The sequence below is a fragment of the Ranitomeya imitator genome, chromosome 2, assembly GCF_032444005.1.
Source record: "Ranitomeya imitator isolate aRanImi1 chromosome 2, aRanImi1.pri, whole genome shotgun sequence".
Classification (NCBI taxonomy): Eukaryota; Metazoa; Chordata; class Amphibia; order Anura; family Dendrobatidae; genus Ranitomeya; species Ranitomeya imitator.
This window is the reverse complement of record NC_091283.1, coordinates 643,898,877-643,924,910: the sequence shown is the minus strand read 5'-3', so window position 1 is coordinate 643,924,910 and position 26,034 is coordinate 643,898,877. Positions and strand designations below refer to the sequence as shown.

At 42.3% G+C, this 26,034-nt stretch overlaps 1 protein-coding gene across 1 annotated transcript in view; it reads left to right on the top strand.

The window, feature by feature from the left end:
- Window positions 1-26,034, top strand: part of LOC138667663 (uncharacterized) — a 98,137-nt gene that overhangs the window by 19,590 nt on the left and 52,513 nt on the right. The window contains exon 2 of the mRNA XM_069755789.1: window positions 8,147-8,586. Coding sequence (XP_069611890.1) covers window positions 8,158-8,586 — 429 coding nt within the window. The 5' untranslated portion in view covers window positions 8,147-8,157. The remainder of the gene's footprint in view (window positions 1-8,146; window positions 8,587-26,034) is intronic.

Here is a 26,034-nt window from a genome sequence, read left to right as displayed (position 1 = left end):
CCGTAAGAAAAAAAAAAAAAAAACGAGCCAAAAAACAACGCTTTATTATCATAACGCTGAACAAAGAGTGGAATAACACGCGATCAAAAAGACGGATATAAATAACCATGTTACCTCTGAAAACGTCATCTTGTCCCGCAAAAAACGAGCCGCCATATAGCATCATAACCAAAAAAATAAATAAGTTATAGTCCTCTGAATAAAGCGATGCCAAAATAATTATTTTTTCTATAAAATAGCTTTTATCGTATAAAAGCGCCAAAACATAAAAAAAATGATATAAATGAGGTGTCGCTGTAATCGTACTGACCCGAAGAATAAAACTGCTTCATCAATTTTACCAAACGCGAAACGGTATAAACGCCTCCCCCAAAAGAAATTCATGAATAGCTGGTTTTTGGTCATTCTGCCTCACAAAAAAATCGGAATAAAAAGCGATCAAAAACTGTCACGTGTCCGAAAATGTAACCGATAAAAACGTCAACTCGTCCCGCAAAAAACAAGACCTCACATGACTCTGTGGACCAAAATATGGAAAAATTATAGGTCTCAAAATGTGGAGACGCAAAAACTTTTTTGCTATAAAAAGCGTCTTTTAGTGTGTGACGGCTGCCAATCATAAAAATCCGCTAAAAAACTCGCTATAAAAGTAAATCAAACCCCCCTTCATCACCCCCTTAGTTAGGTTCACATTGCGTTAATGGGTTAACGCTAACGGACAGCGTTGCACGGCGAAAATGTCACAATTAACGCCGTGCAACGGGTCCGTTAGCACAACCATTGACAGCAATGTGATTTTCAGGTGTAGCGCATCGCTAGAGCGTGCCATTTTCGGCTCGCGCTAGCAAGGTGCCATTCTTTTGTGGCGCGCCTCAGACGCTGCTTGCAGCGTCCGCGGCGCGCCCGAGGTCCGATCCCCGATCTTCCAGAGCGGGGACGTTAACGCGACCACTAAACACGACACCTAAAAAGACATTGTGTTAGCGCAATCCGCTAGTGCTAAACGGATTTCCCTAACGCAATGTGAACCTAGCCTTAGGGAAAAATAATAAAATTTAAAAAAATGTATTTATTTCCATTTTCCGGTTAGGGTTAGGGTTAGGGTTAGGGCTAGGGTTGGGGCTAGGGTTAGGGTTTGGATTACATTTACGGTTGGGATTAGGGTTGGGATTAGAATTAGGGGTGTGTCTGGGTTAGGTGTGTGGTTAGGGTTACAGTTGGGATTAGGGTTAGTGGTGCGTTTGGATTAGGGTTTCATTTATAATTGGGGGGTTTCCACTGTTTAGACACATCAGGGGCTCTCCAAACGCGACATGGCGTCCGATCTCAATTCCAGCCAATTCTGCATTGAAAAAGTAAAACAGTGCTCCTTCACTTCCGAGCTGATATGGGGTATCAGCGTACTCGAGACAAATTGGACAACAACTTTTTGGGTCCAAGTTCTCTTGTTATCCTTGGGAAAATAAAAATTTGGGGGGCTAAAAATCATTTTTGTGGGAAAAAAAAGGATTTTTATTTTCACGGCTCTGCGTTGTAAACTGTAGTGAAACACTTGGGGGTTCAAAGTTTTCACAACACATCTAGATAAGTTCCATGGGAGGTCTAGTTTCCAATATGGGGTCACTTGTGGGTGGTTTCTACTGTTTGGGTACATCAGGGGCTCTGCAAATGCAACGTGACGCCTGCAGACCAATCCATCTAAGTCTGCATTCCAAATGGCGCTCCTTCCCTTCCGAGCTCTGCCATGAGCCCAAACAGTGGTTCCCCCCCACATATGGGGTATCAGCGCACTCAGGACAAATTGAACAACAACTTTTGGGGTCCAATTTATTCTGTTACCCTTGTAAAAATACAAAGCTGGGGGCTAAAAAATCATTTTTGTGAAAAAAAAAAGAATTTTTATTTTCACGGGTCTGCGTTATAAACTGTAGTGAAACACTTAGGGGTTCAAAGTTCTCACAACACATCTAGATAAGTTCCATGGGAGGTCTAGTTTCTAATATGGGGTCACTTGTGGGGGGTTTGTACTGTTTGGGTACATCAGGGGCTCTGCAAATGCAACGTGACTCCTGCAGACCAATCCATCTAAGTCTGCATTCCAAATGGCGCTCCTTCCCTTCCGAGCTCTGCCATGCGCCCAAACAGTGGTTCCCCCCCACATATGGGGTATCAGCGTACTCAGGACAAATTGGACAACAACTTTTGGGGTCCAATTTATTATGTTACCCTTGTGAAAATACAAAACTGGGGGCTAAAAAATTTTTGCGAAAAAAAAATAAATTTATTTTAACGGCTCTGCGTTATAAACTGTAGTGAAACACTTGGGGGTTCAAAGCTCTCAAAACACATCTAGATAAGTTCCTTAGAGGGTCTAGTTTCCAAAATGGTGTCACTTGTGGGGGTTTTTAATGTTTAGGCACATCAGGGGCTCTCCAAACCAACATGGCGTCCCATCTTAATTCCAGTCAATTTTGCATTGAAAAGTCAAATGGCGCTCCTTCCCTTCCGAGCTCTGCTATGCACCCAAAAAGTGGTTTACCCCCACATATGGGGTATCGTCGCACTCAGGACAAATTGCACAACAACTTTTGTGGTCTAATTTCTTCTCTTACCCTTGGGAAAATAAAAAATTGGGGGCGAAAAGATCATTTTTGTGAAAAAATAAGATTTTTTATTTTTACGGCTCTGCATTATAAACTTCTGTGAAGCACTTGTTGGGTCAAAGTGCTCACCACACATCTAGATAAGTTCCTTAAGGGGTCTACTTTTCAAAATGGTGTCACTTGTGAGGGGTTCCAATGTTTAGGCACATCAGGGGCTCTCCAAACGCAACATGGCGTCCCATCTCAATTCCAGTCAATTTTGCATTGAAAAGTCAAATGGCGCTCCTTTCCTTCCGAGCTCTGCCATGCGCCCAAACAGTGGTTTACCCCCACATATGGGGTATCGTCGCACTCAGGACAAATTGCACAACAACTTTTGTGGTCTAATTTCTTCTCTTACCCTTGGGAAAATAAAAAATTGGTGGCGAAAAGATTATTTTTGTGAAAAAATATGATTTTTTATTTTTACGGCTCTGCATTATAAACTTCTGTGAAGCACTTGTTGGGTCAAAGTGCTCACCACACCTCTAGATAAGTTCCTTAAGGGGTCTACTTTCCAAAATGGTGTCACTTGTGGGGATTTCAATGTTTAGGCACATCAGGGGCTCTCCAAACGCAACATGGCATCCCATCTCAATTCCAGTCAATTTTGCATTGAAAAGTAAAATGGCGCTCCTTCCCTTCCGAGCTCTGCCATACGCCCAAACAATGGTTTACACCCATATACGGGGTATCAGCGTACTCAGGACAAATTGGCCAACAATTTTTGAGGTTCAATTTCTTCTCTTACTCTTGGGAAAATAAAAAATTGGGGGCGAAAAGATCATTTTTGTGAAAAAATATGATTTTTTATTTTTACGGCTCTGCATTATAAACTTCTGTGAAGCAATTGGTGGGTCAAAGTGGTCACCACACATCTAGATAAGTTCCTTAGGGTGTCTACTTTCCAAAATGGTGTCACTTGTGGGGGGTTTCAATGTTTAGGCACATCAGTGGCTCTCCAAACGCAACATGGTGTCCCATCTCAATTCCTGTCAATTTTGCATTTAAAAGTCAAATGGCGCTCCTTCCCTTCCGAGCTCTGCCATGCGCCCAAACAGTGGTTTACCCCCACATATGGGGTATCAGCGTACTCAGTACAGATTGTACAACAATGTTTGGCATCCATTTTATCCTGTTACCCTTGGTAAAATAAAACAAATTGGAGCTGAAATAAATTTTGTGTGAAAAAAAGTTAAATATTCATTTTTATTTAAACATTCCAAAAATTCCTGTGAAACCCCTGAAGGGTTAATAAACTTCTTGAATGTGGTTTTGAGCACCTTGAGGGGTGCAGTTTTTAGAATGGTGTCACACTTGGGTATTTTCTATCATATAGACCCCTCAAAATGACATCAAATGAGATGTGGTCCCTAAAAAAAAATGGTGTTGTAAAAATGAGAAATTGCTGGTCAACTTTGAACCCTTATAACTCCCTAACAAAAAAAAATTTTGGTTCCAAAATTGTGCTGATGTAAAGGAGACATGTGGGAAATGTTACTTATTAAGTATTTTGCGTGACATATCTCTGTGATTTAAGGGCATAAAAATTTAAAGTTGGAAAATTGCGAAATTTTCAAAATTTTCGCCAAATTTCCGTTTTTTTCACAAATAAACGCAAGTTATATCGAATAAATGTTACTACTAAAATGAAGTACAATATGTCACGAGAAAACAATGTCAGAATCGCCAAGATCCGTTGAAGCGTTCCAGAGTTATAACCTCATAAAGGGACAGTGGTCAGAATTGTAAAAATTGGCCCGGTCATTAACGTGCAAACCACCCTCGGGGCTTAAGGGGTTAACACTCTACCCAGTTCATTGTTATATAGATTTGTGATTGAGGATAATGTCACAATTGGATATAGTTGAAAAGTGAGGCCCTGGAGTTGGTTACTGGTGGGCTCTTGGCACCATAATCCAACACTGGTGAAGTCTCTTTATTTTAAAAGCTTTGAGAGCATATAAGCATGTAAGTTGGGAGATATGACTGTGAGCTAAGATACTGTATATTATTATTATTTAAAGGTCAGATCTGTGTTGCTGTTTAATTTATGCTGTGATGTAAGATGGATTACTCTGTATTATAGGCAGGAGAAGGAGGCTAGAAGTAGATTCAATAGAGGTATGCCCTCTCACAGCCTTCTTCTCAGTGTGGTAAGATGTAAAACTGCTACTGGCTTTGAGCATCTATAGCTCAGATGAACTCTTTATAAGCAGCTATGTCCTCCCCTTTAGCTGTGATGTATTTTAGGCCTAATTTAGACATCAGTGATTCTTCATGTATGGAAAAAAGGGTCCAAGTGTCATCAGTGTTTTTCATCCTAGTTTCTTCAGTGTTTGATCAGTGGATCAGTTTTTACAATCAGTGTTTCATCAGTGATTTTCATGAATGAAAAAAATAATAAAACTTCTTATATATTACATTGTTAATCATGAACTAGATTTTCACGGACCCATAAACTTGTGTGAATAATTTTGATCCGTAACTCCAATCAAAAATATAACATGTCTCCATCATTTTTTTTGTGGACGTATTGTCTGCAAAAAAACATGGACATGCAAACAATCTCATAGACTTTAATGGGTACATGCATTAGCTTAGAAAACTCACAGATAAAACACATAAGGGATTTACCGATGTCTAAAGGAGACCTAACACAATTAAGTTAGGTCTCTAAAGGAGACCTAACACAGTTTTTAAATTACATTCTGTACATAGTAGATTTTAGGCTCTTGTCTGGAGAAAATTAAAATTTTCACCTGACTTGTGTTTTGCTGATTCACACTTTGGTCAATCCACAAGATATGTGATTCATTTTTTGTGAGCTTTTGAGAAAAATAGGTGATTCGATTATCCCTTTTTATTCTATGGATCAGCCACTCTTAAAAAAAAAGTAATTATGCAAATTGATCTGTTCATCCTCAATCCTTCTGAACTCTGAAGTCTGAATTCAAAGCTCTTTTTATAATTGAGATGTTTCATAGAATTAGGCTGGAGTCACACTAAACTGTGTGGCAGCCATTGTTGCTGCAGTTTTGTGTTGGTGGGGCGGCGCAGTCTGGAGTCATGGGGACTCAGTTTTACAGCATGGGTACTGTGGGGCACCAGGCCATCTGCCCTGCTGGTGCATTGCTGCTGTGGCGGTGGTCAGCGCATGGCTCCGCTCCATTAGGGCGGTATGACCCACTACGAGGTTTGCCATGACATGGCAGAGGGCTTCATACAGTCTGCTCAGAATGTTAACTAAGAATCTCATGTTCAGTTATATATATTTTTGCCTAGCGGCATTAGATCATTGTATGATTTTTGGAGGTGCTGTCCATTCTTTTTTTTCAGCAAAAGCACAGCGTGAGAGGTTAGGATAGAATAGATAGAATACATATATACACATAGAAGAGATAGATATAAAGATGTCAGTGACATATACAATTAGTGCATTGTGTTTGTAGCTTACTGTACATGCATTTAATTATTAAAATATTATTTGTCTTAAAAAAATGGCTTGAGCTCCTGCATAATTTTCTTAACCAGCAGAGGGTAAGCCAATGTCTGGAAGATGATTTTATAGCCTGGGAAGGGAGTAATACCCATGGATCATCCCAGGCTAGTAATATGAGCTCACAGTTGTATACTTAACCTTTATTAAAATTGGGGACCCCCAAAAAATGACATAGGATCCCCCTATAATTAATAACCAGCAAAGGCTAGGTAGACAGCTGGGGGCTGATATTCATAGCCTAGGAAGGGGCCATGGATACTGCCCTCCAGTCTAAAAACATCAGCTCTCAGCTGCCCCAGAAAAGGTGCATATAGATGATTTGGTGTGGTTTATATATCCCAAGTCTGCTGCAGAGTGTTAACGGTGATATTCACATTTTCTTCCCTTGTGAAGGCTTGGAACTATAGCAATCGGCTAACTTTCTCTCTGGAGCTGTTTGAGGACATTTGGTGTTACCTCTCTGAGTTTGCTCAAGTTAAGTTCATTCCCCTTGTCTGTCTACCTTTTTGTCTTTAGCTTACAGTAGTGATTGATCAGTGCTCATCCCCTCCCCCTTCCTATCCAGGGCCTAGCTCTAGGGAGATACAGGACTTAGGTTCTTGCATGGCAATTACTGAGAAACCAATTTAGGCACAGTAGGGCAAGTAGGGTGTTATCAGATCTGTCTATGTGTCTCTATTCATCCTTTCCCTAGTGTCTGGGCTTCCTTATCCTCATACGTTCGTGATGCACTTAGTCTTCCCACACTGTGCGCGACAGGTCCTCTCCCTTCTGTAGATTGTAAGCTTTCATGGTCAGCAGGGTCCTCTCTTTTCTGTAGATTGTAAGTTCTTATGGTCCGCAGAGTTTTCTCTCTTGCCTGTAGAATGAAAGCCTTTATAGATGGCGAGGATCTCTTTCTCTCTCTCATATAGAGTGTAAGTTCTTATGGTTAGCAGGTTTCTCTCTCTCCTGTAGAGTGTGAGATCTTATAGTTAGTAGGGCTTTTTATTTTCCCTCATCGGTAGAGTGTAAGGCTAGGTTCAGATTGCGTTAGCGCCTAGCTATGCCTGCCGCGCTGCAATGTGTTGTAAAGGGGTTGCGTTAAACGTCCCCGCTCTCGCAGATCTCTGATCTGCGAGAGCGGGGAATGGACCGCGGGCGCGCCTCGGACGCTGCAAGCAGTGTCCGTGGCGCGCCACAAAACACCGGCACATCGCTAGTGCGTGCCAAAATTGGCATGCGCTAGTGATGCGCGTCCCCATTGCTGTTAATGGGCACGCTAACGGACGCGTTACACGGCGTTAATTTCGCCGTGCAACGCTGTCCGTTTGCGCGGTCCCATTAACGCAATGGGAACCTAGCCTAAGCTCTTACGATTTTAAGGGCTATTTCTCTTTCGTACCTACAAAGTGTAAGCCTTGATGGTCAGCGGGGTTTTCTCTCTCTCAACACTGCCCCACATGTCTTTTACAAGCTTTCCAGCATTTAAATTTGTGCAAATTTATTCACTGCAAATCAAATTTTGGGGGAAAATTTCAGCGAAGTTGGTGACTATGTATTTCAAAAGATTCACTCATCTCTAATCATCTGTAGCTCTTCTTTTAAAATGAAAACAACAGCTCCTGAAGTTGACCTCCAAATTCTGTAAAGCAGTATACAATAAATTATTTTATTCATGGAATTATGAATTTCAGTTCTCTGGAAAATTATTGGACATGTCAAGAACTTCATTAGCATTGCCTTATGATCATATTTACATAGCATATGATCATATTAACATGCAATGTATATATTTAACTTCAATCATTAGCAATCTCCAAAAGCGGGTAGCTTTTTAGCTGTTGGAAAAGTATAGGTTTCAGCGTGAGTTGATTGAGCATGCTGTAAGTTTTAGTTTTATTGATAGTGATGTAGCATTGCCTTACTTTGCAATGTTGAATAACATATTTTCTGTTGAATTATGTCCTCACTTGACAATGCATAGTGCCATCTACTAATCAACCTTATTTTTAATCTGTAGTAATCCAACTAATGTCCATACCAAGCAATGGAGCCAACAGGTGTAACTATGGATGTGTTCACTACAGACCTTCTGGATATCCAGTCTCTACAGGGTCTGTTCAACCTGCCGACCAGCAATGGGATAATTTTTCCCCTCCTCCTGCTTATGAAACTATTGACAGATTGCCAATATGGAATGAGGAAAATCTTCATTTAAGCACACCACGGACAACTGAAATTTGGATTCGGAGATCTGAAACTAATGTCCCCTCTATGTCTCAAGAATTACATATGCCTTCGAATTTTCAGCAAACGTCAAGTCCACTGTTTAATACCCCATCCACCTCTTCAGAACTAAGTGGACTCTCTGCGCTCTCACAACCGAATTCCTACACAGTGGAGCCCCAAACAATTGACTTTAAACAACGGTTTAGACGTTTCAGACCAAGAGTTCTTGGGGTAAGTGATGAATGTTAACAAAGAAAATATTTTATCACTCTTTGCACCCTGAGGACCATTTATCTTCAGCATATACTGTACGTTCATTGATGGGGGGAGGTATAACGAGTAAGAACAACTGATTTGTTCACCAGCGGTAGGATTCAATTTTTTAACCTCATATTTCCTGCATTTGTGACTTTTTTCTGGGGTGGGGGAAGCAGACAATATTGTATCATACAATTATTAGGTTCTGTAGAAGGACGTAGATCTGGGTATTTATTATGATGGAATATAGGCTGAACTGGATGGACAAATGTCTTTTTTCGGCCTTACTAACTATGTTACTGTGTTACTATGTTACAATGATAAAAAGAAGGGAGAGAGGGTAGTAGAAGGCCCTCTTTTTACAAGGGATAACGGTGAAAGCATATGAGTGTTTGCAACATATCCCATTGCAGAAAATTATTCCTTAACTAATTATGAATAGAAAAATTTACAATATTTCAAAAATATTATATCATATTACGAAATTAAATTTCATATTACCAGAACTAAGTCCATTCCATTAGTACAATACCAAAACCAAGTTTATTAGACAAACACAGGACTATAACGCAACTCAGCACGCGTATACAGTGATGGAGACAAGATCAGTACATATAATATTAGAGCTAGGCTGATTACATATACAGTATCTTGTACCAGAACAAGGCTTGTTAGGCTGAATCACAGAAGAAAATCCAGCTCACCACCTGCGATTTCACACTTGTGGAGCACGGATAGCACCTGGGCAGGGTGCAACATCCAATGAAGAAAGCAGAAAAATCCAGCTCACAGATGAAGTCCAAAAAAGTGCTTTTCATTTTCCAAGGTACATGAAGCAAAGATTAAAATTGTGTGTTCACAAAAAAAAAGTACAGGCATCTTTTGACACGTTTCGAGCGACATGCTTGACATAGAGTGCATGTCACTCGAAACACGTCAAAAGATGCCTGTACTTTTTTTTGTGAACACAAAATTTTCATCTTTGCTTTATGTACCTTGGCAAATGAAATGCACTTTTTTGGACTTTTTCTGTAAACTGGATTTTTCTGCTTTCTTCATTCCTTTTTAGGCTGCTTTCACACATTGCTGCCATAGTATTTTACATAGTTGCATAGGTTAAGAAAAGATCTAGTTCATCATGTTCAACCTTTCTCCACCAGTTGTACATTTTATCACTAATTTAACTATATGTATTTATGCAGAAAAAAAAGCAACATGGCCAAGAAATGTGAATGTAGCCTTAATGCAAGTATTTCGATGAATCTTACTGCTTAACTTAATTGATTGGGCGTTTTGGGGATTTTTCGTTGACCAGGAGGCGTAACCAATCATATTTTTCCCATTAATATACAGTAGGTACATGAGGCTTGGTTTTCATGTGGTAAGTTAAAAAAACACAAGTTTAAAAAAACACAATTCCACAGTTGGCTTGGATTTCATCTTTATGGCATTCAGGGTGTTTTACAGTGGATTCAAAGATGCAAGAATAAATTGGTTCATACACAATGGCTAAGTGGAAAATGATAGTGTAATAGTCCACTAATGGACAACCCCTTTTTGACCAATTAACACCCTTTGATGGACATTTCCTTGATGGAACATGTCAGGTACTCGGGAGGGGGTTCAGAAATGAAGACTGCTCCACAAAGGGAAGATGCCAGCTATTACATAGATGACATCTGCCTCAAAGGTCACATTCTCAAATTCAGTATTTAATTATTTTTTACCTCAGTATTTGCAAGCCAAAACCAGGAGCAGGTGAAAAATACAGAATTAGTGATGTGTGTGACGTTCTACAGTGTGTCCGTAAAGTCTTGGTGCACTTCTGACAAGTCGCTGGCATGCAACAAAAGACGATAGAAATGTGAAATCTGCTCCAAATAAAAGAAAAACTCTCCCAGTTTCATACATATTCAGTGCAGTTCGATGTGGACTCCATTTGTTGCCCTACACACATCCAAATGGTAGTGAAGTTCTTGCCACACACGGGTAAGGATGTTTGATGTAACTGAGTGAATAACGTCTGTGATTCTCTGTTTTAAGTGATTAATGTCGTTGATACATTCAATGTACACATGTTGCTTCACATAACCCCAAAAGTAAAAGTCTGAGGGTGTCAGATCCAGGGATTGCGGTGGCCATAGCTTGACTGAACCCCTGCCTATCCACCGCCAGGTGAATGTTCTATCCACAAACTCACGAACAATGGTGGCATAGTGTGGAGGTGCGCCATCCTGTTGAAAGATGACACCTTCTAGAAATTGTGGCACTGCATACAATTCCAACATGTCAAGATACGTGTTTGCCATCACAGACTGCTCCGCGAAAAAAAAATGGGCCTATCACCTTATCATGCATCAGGCCACACCACACGTTCACTTTACGGGTGTTACATTCGTACTCAACATAGGCATGAAGATGTTCAACAGCCCATATTCAGACGTTATGACAATGAGCATGTCCACAGAAATGGAAGGTCGCCTCATCGCTAAACACAATCTTCTGCAAAAATCTTACATCATTGTCGATCTCACAGAACACACTGAACTTTCCTCTGTACCGTCCACATCTCAACTGGCATGGAAAACCACACTGCTGGCATAAACTTGTGGTTGCATGATGTCACAGACCTGGCAGTGTATTAATCAGACTTCAGTTTATCAGGGGTTAATCTGACTGGGGGCTCAGCAACAGCTTAAATGAGTTTGTGTTGTTTGATTGGTTCTTGTTATCTCTCTTCATGAACAAGTCTGGTATGATTGGGCCAGAGAAAGGGCACTGTTGTGAATTCTGCTTTTGGGTTCCCTCCAGTGGTTGTAGGTGGGAATGCAGTTGTCCCTGAGTTGCAGTCCTGGCCAGGTGTATCTGCTGATTGCAGTTCTGACTGGGATATTTAGGCGTGCAGGATTCATTAATCCTTGCCAGTTGTCCATGGTTCTGGGAGGTTTTGGATCTTTGTCTGGTTCCTCCTGCCTTGCTGCCAATTCAGCAAAGATAAGTGTCTGGTTTTTGTTTCTGTGGCACACATGCTGTGTGCTTAATAATTCTGTGCTATTCATTTGTTTTCTCTTGTCCAGCTTAGATTGTGTCAGTGTTTTCTCAGTCTTGTTGAATTCTCTGGAGTTGCAGATATACGCTCCACATCTTTAGTTAGATTGTGGAATTTTTTGTATTTTCTGCTGTGGATATTTTTGGAAGGGTTTTAATACTGACCGCTTAGTATCCTGTCCTATCCTTTCCTATTTTAGCTAGAGTGGCCTCTTTTGCTAAATCCTGTTTCCTGCCTGCGTGTGTCTTTTCCTCTACTACTCACAGTCAATATTTGTGGGGGGCTGCCTATCCTTTGGGGTTCTGCTCTGAGGCAAGGTAGTATTCCTATTTCCATCTTTAGGGTATTTAGTCCTCCGGCTGTGAAGAGGTGTCTACGGCTTCTTAGGTACACCCCACGGCTACTTCTAGTTGCGGTGTTAAGTTCAGGATTTGCGGTCAGTACAGTTTCCACCAACTCAGAGAAAGTTCCATGTGGCTCCAAGGTCACCGGATCATAATAGGGCACCAAAAGTGCACTATGACTTTACAGACACACTGTATTATACTTTTTCTCTGACTGTCACACTCCTGGTTCTGGATTTCAAATACTGAGGTAAAAATTGACCAAATACTCAACATGTGCACGTGGCCTCTCTTAAATTCTACTGTTAATTGCTGACTATGGCATTTAAGCGTCATGATCCAGCCAAGATGTCAGTCTGGGCTTCCATGCTACGCAATAGGAGGTAACCAATGGGCTGCTATGACAGCTTGGGGACCTGTTGAACGCCCCCAGGGTCTATCATGTGATCACTTCTGTGATGTCCAGCCAGTGACATAGAAAACAGTGATTTTTACTATATGCAGCAATACTGTACTATGATATTGCTGTGCATAGAAAAAGCGATCAAACAATTGTTGGTTACAGTTGCATAAGGGGACAAATAAAGTAAAACATTAAAAAAGGGTTTTAAAAAGTAAAAAAAATAAGATAGAAAAATAAAAAAAAACACCTTTTCCCTAGCTAACAATAAAGATATGTAAAAAAAAAAAAAATATATATATATATATATATATATATATATACATATACATATATATACAGTTAGGTCCATATATATTTGGACAGCGACAACATTTTTCTAATTTTGGTTATAGACATTACCACAATGAATTTTAAACAAAACAATTCAGATGCAGTTGAAGTACAGACTTTCAGCTTTCATTTGATGGTATCCACATTAAAATTGGATCAAGGGTTTAGGAGTTTCAGCTCCTTAACATGTGCCACCCCTGTTTTTAAAGGGACCAAAAGTAATTGGACAGATTCAATAATTTTAAATAAAATGTTCATTTTTAGTACTTGGTTGAAAACCCTTTGTTGGCAATGACTGCCCGAAGTCTTGAACTCATGGACATCACCAGACGCTGTGTTTCCTCCTGTTTGATGCTCTGCCAGGCCTTCACTGCGGTGGTTTGCAGTTGCTGTTTGTTTGTGGGCCTTTCTGTCTGAAGTTTAGTCTTTAACAAGTGAAATGCAAGCTCAATTGGGTTGAGATCAGATGACTGACTTGGCCATTCAAGAATATTCCACTTCTTTGCTTTAATAAACTCCTGGGCTGCTTTGGCTTTATGTTTTGGGTCATTGTCCATCTGTAGTAGGAAACGATGACCAATCAGTTTGGCTGCATTTGGCTGGATCTGAGCACACAGTATGTTTCTGAATATCTGAGAATTAATTCGGCTGCTTCTGTCCTGTGTCACATCATCAATAAACACTAGTGACCCAGTGCCACTGGCAGCCATGCATGCCCGCGCCATCACACTGCCTCCGCCGTGTTTTACAGAAGATGTGGTATGCTTTGGATCATGAGCTGTACCACGCCTTCGCCATACTTTTCTCTTTCCACCATTGTGGTAGAGGTTTACCTTGGTTTCATCTGTCCAAAGAATGTTCTTCCAGAACTGTGTTGGCTTTTTTAGATGCTTTTTAGCAAAGTCCAGTCTAGAGTTTTTATTCTTGATGCTTATGAGTGGCTTGCACTGTGCAGTGAACCCTCTGTATTTACTTTCGTGCAGTCTTCTCTTTATTGTAGATTTGGATATTGATACGCCGACCTCCTGGAGAGTGTTGTCCACTTGGTTGGCTGTTGTGAAGGGGTTTCTCTTCACCATGGAGATTATTCTGCGATCATCCACCGCTGTTGTCTTCCGTGGGCGCTCAGGTCTTTTTGCATTGATGAGTTCTCCAGTGCTTTCTTTCTTTTTCAGGATGTACCAAATTGAAGATTTTTCCACTCCTATTATTGTAGCAATTTCTCGGATGGGTTTTTTCTGTTTTCGCAGCTTAAGGATGGCTTGTTTCACCTATACGGAGAGCTCCTTTGACCTCATGTTTACTTCACAGCAAAACCTTCCAAATGCAAGCACCACACCTCACATCAACTCCAGGCCTTTTATCTGCTTAATTGAGAATGACATAACGAAGGGACTGCCCACACCTGTCCATGAAATAGCCTTGGAGTCAATTGTCCAATTACTTTTGGTCCCTTTAAAAACAGGGTGGCACGTGTTAAGGAGCTGAAACTCCTAAACCCTTCATCCAATTTTAATGTGGATACCCTCAAATGAAAGCTGAAAGTCTGTACTTCAACTGCATCTGAATTGTTTTGTTTAAAATTAATTGTGGTAATGTCTATAACCAAAATTAGAAAAATGTTGTCTCTGTCCAAATATATATGGACCTAACTGTATATATAGTACAGACCAGTTTGGACACACCTTCTCATTTAAAGATTTTTCTGTATTTTCATGCCTATGAAAACTGTACATTCACACTGAAGGCATCAAAACTATGAATTAACACATGTGGAAATATACTTAACAAAAAAGTGTGAAACAACTGAAAATATGTCTTATATTCTAGGTTCTTCAAAGTAGCCACCTTTTGCTTTGATGACTGCTTTGCACACTCTTGGCATTTTCTCGATGAGCTTCAAGGGTTAGTCACTGGAAATGGTCTTCCAACAATGTTGAAGGCGCTCCTAGAGATGCTTAGCACTTGTTGGCCCTTTTGCCTTCACTCTGTGGTCCAGCTCACCCCAACCCATCTCGATTGGGTTCAGGTCTGGTGATTGTGGAGGCCAGGTCATCTGGCGGAGCACCCCATCACTCTCCTTCTTGGTCAAATAGCCCTTAGACAGCCTGGAGGTGTGTTTGGGATCATTGTATTGTTGAAAAATAAATGATGGTCCAACTAAACGCAAACCGAATGGAATAGCATGCCGCTGCAAGATGCTGTGGTAGCCATGCTGGTTCAGTATGCCTTCAATTTTGAATAAATTCCCAACAGTGTCACCAGCAAAGCACCCCCATATCATCACACCTCCTCCTCCATGCTTCACGGTGGGAACCAGGCATGTAGAGTCCATCCATTCACCTTTTCTGCGTCGCACAAAGACACGGTGGTTGGAACCAAAGATCTCAAATTTGGACTCATCAGACCAAAGCGAAGCTTTCCACTGGTCTAATGTCCATTCCTTGTGTTCTTTAGCCCAAACGAGTCTCTTCTGCTTGTTTCCTGTCCTTAGCAGTGGTTTCCTAGCAGCTATTTTACCATGAAGGCCTGCTGCACAAAATGTCCTCTTAACAGTTATTGTAGAGATGTGTCTGCTGCTAGAACTCTGTGTGACATTGACCTGGTCTCTAGTCTGAGCTGCGATTTCTGAGGCTGGTGACTCGGATAAATTTATCCTCAGAAGAACTGATTTCCAAGGTGACTCTTGGTCTTCCTTTCCTGGGGCGGTCCTCATGTGAGCCAGTTTCTTTGTAGAGCTTGATGATTTTTGCAACTGCACTTGGGGACACTTTCAAAGTTTTCCCAATTTTTCGGGCTGACTGATCTTCATTTCTTAAAGTAATGATGGCCACTTGTTTTTCTTTACGTAGAATTTGTATTATGGCAAGAAAAAAGCAGCTAACAGTCTATTCAGTAGGATTAGGGTTGAGCGACCTTTACTTTTATAGGATCGGGTCGGGATTCACGAAACCCGACTTTTTCAAAAGTCGGGTCGAGTAAAATCGGCCGATCCTATAAAAAAGTCGGGGTGGGGGTCGGACGAAACCCGAAACCCAATGCAGTGCATTGGGTTTCCATGGTTCCCAGGGTCTGAAGGAGCGGAAACTCTCCTTCAGGCCCTGCGATCCATATTTTAGTGTAATATAAAGAATTAAAATAAAAAATATCGCAATACTTACCCTCTGACGCGCCCTGGTACCAACCGGGAACCTTCCTTCCTTAGAAACAACCTTCCAGGACCTTGCGGTGACGTCGCGGCTTGTGATTGGTCGCGCGGCCGCCCATGTGACCGCTCGCGCGGCCAATCAGAAGCCGCGACGTCACCGAGACGTCACCAAAGGTCCTGGAAGGGCTGATTCTTAGGAAGGAAGGCTGCCGGAAAGAAGCAGGGCGCGTCCGAGGGTGAGTATATTCCTATTAGGTATATACTCACCCTCGGACGCGCCCTGCTTCTTTCCGGCAGCCTTCCTTCCTAAGAATCAGCCCTTCCAGGACCTTCGGTGACGTCGCGGTGACGTCGCGGCTTGTGATTGGCCGCGCGAGCGGTCACATGGGCGGCCGCGCGGCCAATCACAAGCCGCGACGTCACCGCGAACGTCACCGCAAGGTCCTGGAAGGCTGTTTCTAAGGAAGGAAGGTTCCCGGTTGGTACCAGGGCGCGTCAGAGGGTAAGTATTGCGATATTTTTTATTTTAATTCTTTATTTTACACTTAAATCTGAATTCCGATACCAATTCCCGATATAAACATATTGGGAATCGGTATCGGAATTCCGATTCTAGATTCAAAAGATCGCCGACTTCATGGCCGACCCCACACAGGGGTCGGGTCGGGTTTCATGAAACCCGACTTTGCCAAAAGTCGGCGACTTTTGAATATTTTCGACCCGTTTCGCTCAACTCTAGTCATAAGTATTCAAACCCTTTGCTCAGACACTTATATTTAAGTCACATGCTGTCCATTTCCTTGTGATCCTCTTTGAGATGGTTCTACTCTTTCATTTGTGTCCAGCTGTGTTTAATTAAACTGATAGGACTTGATTTGGAAAGGCACACATCTGTCTATATAAGACCTCACAGTGCATGTCAGACCAAATGAGAATCATGAGGTCAAAGGAACTGGCCAAGAAGCTCAGAGACAGAATTGTGGCAAGCCACAGATCTGGCCAAGGTTACAACAGAATTTCAGCAGTGTTCAAGGTTCCTAAGAGCACAGTGGCCTCCATAATCCTTAAATGGAAGAAGTTTGGGACCACCAAAGTCTTCCTAGACCTGGCCATCCAGCCAAACTGAGCAATCGTGGGAGAAGAGCCTTGGTGAGAGAGGTGAAGAAGAACCCCAACATCACTGTGGCTGAGCTCCAGAGATGCAGTAGGGAGATGGGAGAAAGTTCCACAAAGTCAACTATCACTGCAGCCCTCCACCAGTCTTGCCTTTATGGCAGAATGGCCCAACGGAAGCCTCTCCTCAGTGCAAGACATATGAAAGCCAGCATGAAGTTTGCTATAAAACACATGAAGGACTCCCAGACTATGAGAAATAAGATTCTCTGATCTGATGAGACGAAGTGATAATACTAAGCGGTATTTGTGGAGAAAACCAGGCACTGCTCATCACCTGCCCAATACAATCCCAAGAGTGAAAAATGGTGGTGGCAGCATCATGTTATGGGGCTGTTTTTCTGCTGCAGGGACAGGATAACTGGTTGTCCTTGAAGGAAACATGAATGCGGCCAAGTACAGATATATCCTGGATGAAAACCTCTTCCAGGACCTTCGGTGACGTCGCGGTGACGTCGCGGCTTGTGATTGGCCGCGCGAGCGGTCACATGGGCGGCCGCGCGGCCAATCACAAGCCGCGACGTCACCGCGAACGTCACCGCAAGGTCCTGGAAGGCTGTTTCTAAGGAAGGAAGGTTCCCGGTTGGTACCAGGGCGCGTCAGAGGGTAAGTATTGCGATATTTTTTATTTTAATTCTTTATTTTACACTTAAATCTGAATTCCGATACCAATTCCCGATATAAACATATCGGGAATCGGTATCGGAATTCCGATTCTAGATTCAAAAGATCGCCGACTTCATGGCCGACCCCACACAGGGGTCGGGTCGGGTTTCATGAAACCCGACTTTGCCAAAAGTCGGCGACTTTTGAATATTTTCTACCCGTTTCGCTCAACCCTAAGTAGGACTATCAGCTGTGTATCCACCAGACTTCTGCACAACACAACTGATGGTCCCAACCCCATTTATCAGGCAAGAAATCCCACTTATTAAACCTGACAGGGCACACCTATGAAGTGAAAACCATTTCCGGTGACTACCTCTTGAAGCTCATCAAGAGAATGCCAAGAGTCTGCAAAGCAGTCATCAAAGCAAAAGGTGGCTACTTTGAAGAACCTAGAATATAAGAAATTTTTTCAGTTTTTCACACTTTTTTGTTAAGTATATTTCCACATGTGTTAATTCATAGTTTTGATGCCTTCCGTGTGAATTTACAATTTTCATAGTCATGAAAATACAGAAAAATCTTTAAATGAGAAGCTGTGTCCAAACTTTTGGTCTGTACTGTATATATGCACATATTTGGTATCCATGTGTCCAAAAAAATTTGATCTCTGAAAATATAAAATGAATAAACTTGATCAATATAAAAATTTGAGGAGAATACTTAAACTCCAATCTTGTGGGCTTTTGGTTGCTACAAAACACCTTCACCAAGAAATGCATTAAGAACCTATCAAAGAATCATTTGTACAACAAAATGGTACCAATAAAAATATCAGGTCCTCCTGAAAAAAATTAGACCTCACACAGCTCGATTAACTGAAAAATAAAAATGTTATGGATTTTGGAAAATGGCTACTCCAGCTAATTTTTTGGGGGGGTTAACAAATTTTTGAATATTTTTTTCACAACTTAAATTTAAAAAAATTAAGTTTTGGTATCGCCGTAATTGTGCTGACCTGGACAATCTTAGAGTATTTCCATGTAAGTTTAAACAAAACCTGAACAACAACTGTGGGATTGCTTTTTTTTTTTTTTTTTTACAATTTCACTTCACTTGGAATTTTTTTCCTATTTTCCAGTATAATTAGTATCAGAAAAAATATGTGCCTTTTTCTGTGGGAAAAATAAAATAGTCACGATTCTTGGAAAAAGGGAAGTGAAAAATGAAATCGCAAAAACTAAAACTGCTCTGTCCTTAAAGGTTAAGTGCCCCAGATTAAAAAAAACAGTCACCACCTGAACCAGTGCTGTTTCCACGATGTCGGCAGTATGTTCCCTGGGGTCATATGACATTGTGATGTTACATGAGCACTGCAGCTTATCAGTCTCCACTAGGGTTGAGCGACCTTTACTTTTATAGGATCGGGTCGGGTTTCATGAAACCCAACTTTTTCAAAAGTCGGGTCGAGTGAAATCGGCCGATCCTATAAAAAAGTCGGGGTCGGGGTTGGCCGAAACTCGAAACCCAATGCAGTGCATTGGGTTTCCAATGGTTCCCAGGGTCTGAAGGAGCGGAAACTCTCCTTCAGGCCCTGGGATCCATATTTAAGTGTAAAATAAAGAATTAAAATAAAAAATATCGCTATACTTACCCTCTGACGCGCCCTGGTACTAACCGGGAACCTTCCTTCCTTCGAATCAGCCCTTCCAGGACCTTGCGGTGACGTCGCGGTGACGTCGCGGCTTGTGATTGGTCGCGCGGCCGCCCATGTGACCGTTCGCGCGACCAATCACAAGCCGCGATGTCACCGCGACATCACCGAAGGTCCTGGAAGGGCTGATTCTTAGGAAGGAAGGCTGCCGGAAAGAAGCAGGGCGCGTCCGAGGGTGAGTATATACCTAATAGGAATATACTCACCCTCGGACGCGCCCTGCTTCTTTCTGGCAGCTTTCCTTCCTAAGAATCAGCCCTTCCAGGACCTTCGGTGTTGTCGCGGTGACGTCGCGGCTTGTGATTGGTCGCGCGAGCGGTCACATGGGCGGCCGCGCGACCAATCACAAACCGTGACGTCACCGCGACGTCACCGCAAGGTCCTGGAAGGGCTGATTCGAAGGAAGGAAGGTTCCCGGTTAGTACCAGGGCGCGTCAGAGGGTAAGTATAGCGATATTTTTTATTTTAATTCTTTATTTTACACTTAAATCTGAATTCCGATACCAATTCCCGATATAAACATATCGGGAATCGGTATCGGAATTCCGATTCCAGATTCAGAAGATCGCCGACTTCATGGCCGACCCCACACAGGGGTCGGGTCGGATTTCATGAAACCCGACTTTGCCAAAAGTCGGCGACTTCTGAACATTGCCGACCCGTTTCGCTCAACCCTAGTCGCCACTGATGGGCTGCAGCCTTCACAGTTCTGTCAGATAGAACAGTTCCATTGACGAGACTGTGAAGCCTGAAGATTATCAGCAGCCATTAACTTGCTCTACTTCTCACATGGTATAATGCCACAAGACCACTAGAAAACAGTGTCAATATACACTATATATAGTGTCCGTACAGGTTTTTTGGGGGGTGTTGCTTTCTTTTGCATGGGGCACTTTAACATTTCGTAAGGGGTTGTCCAGAAATGGAAAGCCCCTTTAAGTGAAAATAAAAATTTGAAAAAAAAACAAACAAACAGTGATGGTAAGGACATAAAAGGTTTTGCTGGGAATGTTTTATTGAAAATCTATTTGGCACCTGACTGGCAGTATGCAAATCCTATACAGGGGTCACATATCCACCCACTCAACCTAACAATTGTGTGTAATACTGACAGTGTACGAATTGCATTCCGTTAAGAGTCACTAATCTGCATTTGCAGAGTCACTGCACAAATTCAGCTCAAGCCGAGAAAACAGCTTTAATATACTGTACGTTTACATGGATTACTAAATATAAAGTAAAAAAACCATTTAGCAAAAATAGCCAACATAACATAAAATAACACATTAAACACCTACAGCCACAATACTTATAGTAAGGCTTATATGCATCATATCAACAATAACCCAAATTTAGAAAACATGTGAGCCAAAATATAGTAAAATCATCATATTTATTTAGAATATATGAAAATATAACAAAAATTACATATGATAATAATGAGACAACACAAGTAAGAAAAGGTGAAACCTGGTTTAAATATATATATATATATATATATATATATATATATATATATATACAGTGGGGCAAAAAAGTATTTAGTCAGTCAGCAATAGTGCAAGTTCCACCACTTAAAAAGATGAGAGGCGTCTGTAATTTACATCATAGGTAGACCTCAACTATGGGAGACAAACTGAGAACAAAAAATCCAGAAAATCACATTGTCTGTTTTTTTTAACAATTTATTTGCATATTATGGTGGAAAATAAGTATTTGGTCAGAAACAAACAATCAAGATTTCTGGCTCTCACAGACCTGTAACTTCTTCTTTAAGAGTCTCCTCTTTCCTCCACTCATTACCTGTAGTAATAGCACCTGTCTAAACTTGTTATCGGTATAAAAAGACACCTGTGCACACCCTCAAACAGTCTGACTCCAAACTCCACTATGGTGAAGCACAAAGAGCTGTCAAAGGACACCAGAAACAAAATTGTAGCCCTGCACCAGGCTGGGAAGACTGAATCTGCAATAGCCAACCAGCTTGGAGTGAAGAAATCAACAGTGGGAGCAATAATTAGAAAATGGAAGACATACAAGACAACTGATAATCTCCCTCGATCTGGGGCTCCACGCAAAATCCCACCCCGTGGGGTCAGAATGATCACAAGAACGGTGAGCAAAAATCCCAGAACCACGCGAGGGGACCTAGTGAATGAACTGCAGAGAGCTGGGACCAATGTAACAAGGCCTACCATAAGTAACACACTACGCCACAATGGACTCAGATCCTGCAGTGCCAGACGTGTCCCACTGCTTAAGCCAGTACATGTCCGGGCCCATCTGAAGTTTGCTAGAGAGCATTTGGATGATCCAGAGGAGTTTTGGGAGAATGTCCTATCGTCTGATGAAACCAAACTGGAACTGTTTGGTAGAAACACAACTTGTCGTGTTTGGAGGAAAAAGAATACTGAGTTGCATCCATCAAACACCATACCTACTGTAAAGCATGGTGGTGGAAACATCATGCTTTGGGGCTGTTTCTCTGCAAAGGGGCCAGGACGACTGATCCGGGTACATGAAAGAATGAATGGGGCCATGTATCGTGAGATTTTGAGTGCAAACCTCCTTCCATCAGCAAGGGCATTGAAGATGAAACGTGGCTGGGTCTTTCAACATGACAATGATCCAATGCACACCGCCAGGGCAACGAATGAGTGGCTTCGTAAGAAGCATTTCAAGGTCCTGGAGTGGCCTAGCCAGTCTCCAGATCTCAACCCTATAGAAAACCTTTGGAGGGAGTTGAAAGTCTGTGTTGCCAAGCGAAAAGTCAAAAACATCACTGCTCTAGAGGAGATCTGCATGGAGGAATGGGCCAACATACCAACAACAGTGTGTGGCAACCCTGTGAAGACTTACAGAAAACGTTTGACCTCTGTCATTGCCAACAAAGGATATATTACAAAGTATTGAGATGAAATTTTGTTTCTGACCAAATACTTGTTTTCCACCATAATATGCAAATAAAATGTTAAAAAAACAGACAATGTGATTTTCTTGATTTTTTTTTCTCAGTTTGTCTCCCATAGTTGAGGTCTACCTATGATGTAAATTACAGACGCCTCTCATCTTTTTAAGTGGTGGAACTTGCACTATTGCTGACTGACTAAATACTTTTTTGCCCCACTGTATATATATATATATATATATATATAGATAAAAAGACCAAAATTGGTATACAGACTGATTCGTAAATAAATAGAACCTGGGTATATAATTTAATAAAACAGTGTATAGTTGTACATATACAATTCATATATATGTGCTGCGGAGGATCCTGAAAGTGAAATGTGAGTAAGAAATCTATAGCAGATTTCTCACAGAACATTATTAAATGATACATGTTTGTTATACACGCTTATTTCCTTTGTGTATATATTGGAACAACACAAAAAAATAGAGGAAGAAAAGGCAAATTGGGCATACAGTGGGTACGGAAAGTATCCATAACCTTTAAATTTTTCACTCTTTGTTTCTTTGCAGCCATTTGGTAAATTCAAAAAAGTTCATTTTTTCTCATTAATGTACACTCTGCACCCCTTCTTGACGGAAAAAAACAGAAATGTAGTAATGTTGTTCTGAAGCCACTCCTTTGTTATTTTAGCTGTGTGCTTAGGGTCATTGTGTTGTTGGAGGTGAACCTTTGGCCAAGTCTGAGGTCCAGAGCACTCTGGAAGAGGTTTTCATCCAGGATATATCTGTACTTGGCCGCATTCATGTTTCCTTCAAGGACAACCAGTTATCCTGTCCCTGCAGCAGAAAAACAGCCCCATAACATGATGCTGCCACCACCATTTTTCACTCTTGGGATTGTATTGGGCAGGTGATGAGCAGTGCCTGGTTTTCTCCACAAATACCGCTTAGTATTACCACTTCGTCTCATCAGATCAGAGAATCTTATTTCTCATAGTCTGGGAGTCCTTCATGTGTTTTATAGCAAACTTCATGCTGGCTTTCATATGTCTTGCACTGAGGAGAGGCTTCCGTTGGGCCATTCTGCCATAAAGGCAAGACTGGTGGAGGGCTGCAGTGATAGTTGACTTTGTGGAACTTTCTCCCATCTCCCTACTGCATCTCTGGAGCTCAGCCACAGTGATGTTGGGGTTCTTCTTCACCTCTCTCACCAAGGCTCTTCTCCCACGATTGCTCAGTTTGGCTGGATGGCCAGGTCTAGGAAGACTTTGGTGGTCCCAAACTTCTTCCATTTAAGGATTATGGAGGCCACTGTGCTCTTAGGAACCTTGAACACTGCTGAAATTCTGTTGTAACCTTGGCCAGATCTGTGGCTTGCCACAATTCTGTCTCTGAGCTTCTTGGCCAGTTCCTTTGACCTCATGATTCTCATTTGGTCTGACATGCACTGTGAGGTCTTATATAGACAGATGTGTGCCTTTCCAAATCAAGTCCTATCAGTTTAATTAAACACAGCTGGACACAAATGAAAGAGTAGAACCATCTCAAAGAGGATCACAAGGAAATGGACAGCATGTGACTTAAATATAAGTGTCTGAGCAAAGGGTTTGAATACTTATGACTAGAGTTGAGCGAAACGGGTCGAAAATATTCAAAAGTCGCCGACTTTTGGCAAAGTCGGGTTTCATGAAACCCGACCCGACCCCTGTGTGGGGTCGGCCATGAAGTCGGCGATCTTTTGAATCTAGAATCGGAATTCCGATACCGATTCCCGATATGTTTATATCGGGAATTGGTATCGGAATTCAGATTTAAGTGTAAAATAAAGAATTAAAATAAAAAATATCGCAATACTTACCCTCTGACGCGCCCTGGTACCAACCGGGAACCTTCCTTCCTTAGAAACAGCCTTCCAGGACCTTGCGGTGACGTTCGCGGTGACGTCGCGGCTTGTGATTGGCCGCGCGGCCGTCCATGTGACCGCTCGCGCGGCCAATCACAAGCCGCGACGTCACCGCGACGTCACCGAAGGTCCTGGAAGGGCTGATTCTTAGGAAGGAAGGCTGCCGGAAAGAAGCAGGGCGCGTCCGAGGGTGAGTATATACCTAATTGGCCGCGCGGCCAATCACAAGCCGCGACGTCACCGCGAACGTCACCGCAAGGTCCTGGAAGGCTGTTTCTAAGGAAGAAAGGTTCCCGGTTGGTACCAGGGCGCGTCAGAGGGTAAGTATTGCGATATTTTTTATTTTAATTCTTTATTTTACACTAAAATATGGATCGCAGGGCCTGAAGGAGAGTTTCCGCTCCTTCAGACCCTGGGAACCATGGAAACCCAATAAACTGCATTGGGTTTCGGGTTTCGTCCGACCCCGACCCCGACTTTTTTATAGGATCGGCCGATTTCACTCGACCCGACTTTTGAAAAAGTCGGGTTTCGTGAAACCCGACCCGATCCTATAAAAGTAAAGGTCACTCAACCCTACTTATGACCATGTGATATTTCAGCTTTTATTTGTTATTAAATTTGCAAAAATTTCTACATGTCTGTTTTTTTTCAGTCAAGATGGGGTGCAGAGTGTACATTAATGTGAAAAATGAACTTTTTTGAATTTACCAAATGGCTGCAATGAAACAAAGAGTGAAACATTTAAAGGTGTCTGACTACTTTCCGTACCCACTGTAAATTGACATCATTTCACACAAAAACCCCAAAATAGGCTGAACAAAATTGTTGGCACCTTTCCAAAATTGCAGGTGAAGAAGATTGCTTCAAGCAAGTGATGCTCGGGCGTGACCTGGCTGCTCTGAGGAGAAGACGTGCCTTACATGAGCTCCTGCAAAATACAGAGCAAACCATAGGACAAAGTGAATCTCTCCCTATAATCTGGAGTTAGCCTGAACCCCCTGTGCCCTTGGGGGAGATTCTGGGACTGAAAGAAGACTTTTACCGACCTTGCTGGGCTGTGGGACAGATTGTGTTGATCCTGCGGGGAGAAGATGTGTGCCATCTTCCCGGCTTAATATCTTGCTGTATATGGCGGTTCAGATGAAGTGGTAAATAGCACGGAGGTACCATTCCACGGAGTCCCTGTACCCCCTCCCCCTCTCTGCTTCGGCTGGATTTACCACCCCCTGTTGGTCTTTCTTTGGTCCCCAGCACTTGGGGCCTTTCTTTCGTGCCTCCTGTCCCTCCCCCTTACCCCTGCTCTCCTGAGCGGGTGGAGGAGTGCTCGCCAGTGGGTGGTGCACCTGACTTGCTTACCGCTGAGGGGTGCAGTGTTCCTCCTCGACTCTTGACGCGCTCGATCTGAGGCCGCCGCGGTGGTGTCCGGAGCTTCACTCTCCTGGCCGGCGCCATCTTGGATAGCGCATTTGAACATGGAGGGTCAGGGTAGTGAGACCTTTTCATTATCCTGGCATCGGCAGAGTACACAAGAATGCCTCAAAAATGCTCGACAGGGTACACAGGGATGCCACATAAACGCTGCCGTTACCCAGGTGTGTGTTAAGGACACAAGGAAAGGAAATTGTGCAAAATGAAAAGACATGAGACAGAGGAGGACCGAGGAAAAAGGGATTTATTCAAAAGACACTACATATGTGACGCCCCAGGGTCCTGGTCATCAAAGTAATGTTGCCTTCCCCACTGGGAGAGTGATGTTACGTTTGGAGGCAATGAAGGATAACTGCATCCAGGTACCACAAACACGCAAACATGTTCACACTCCAGACCAGGAAGGG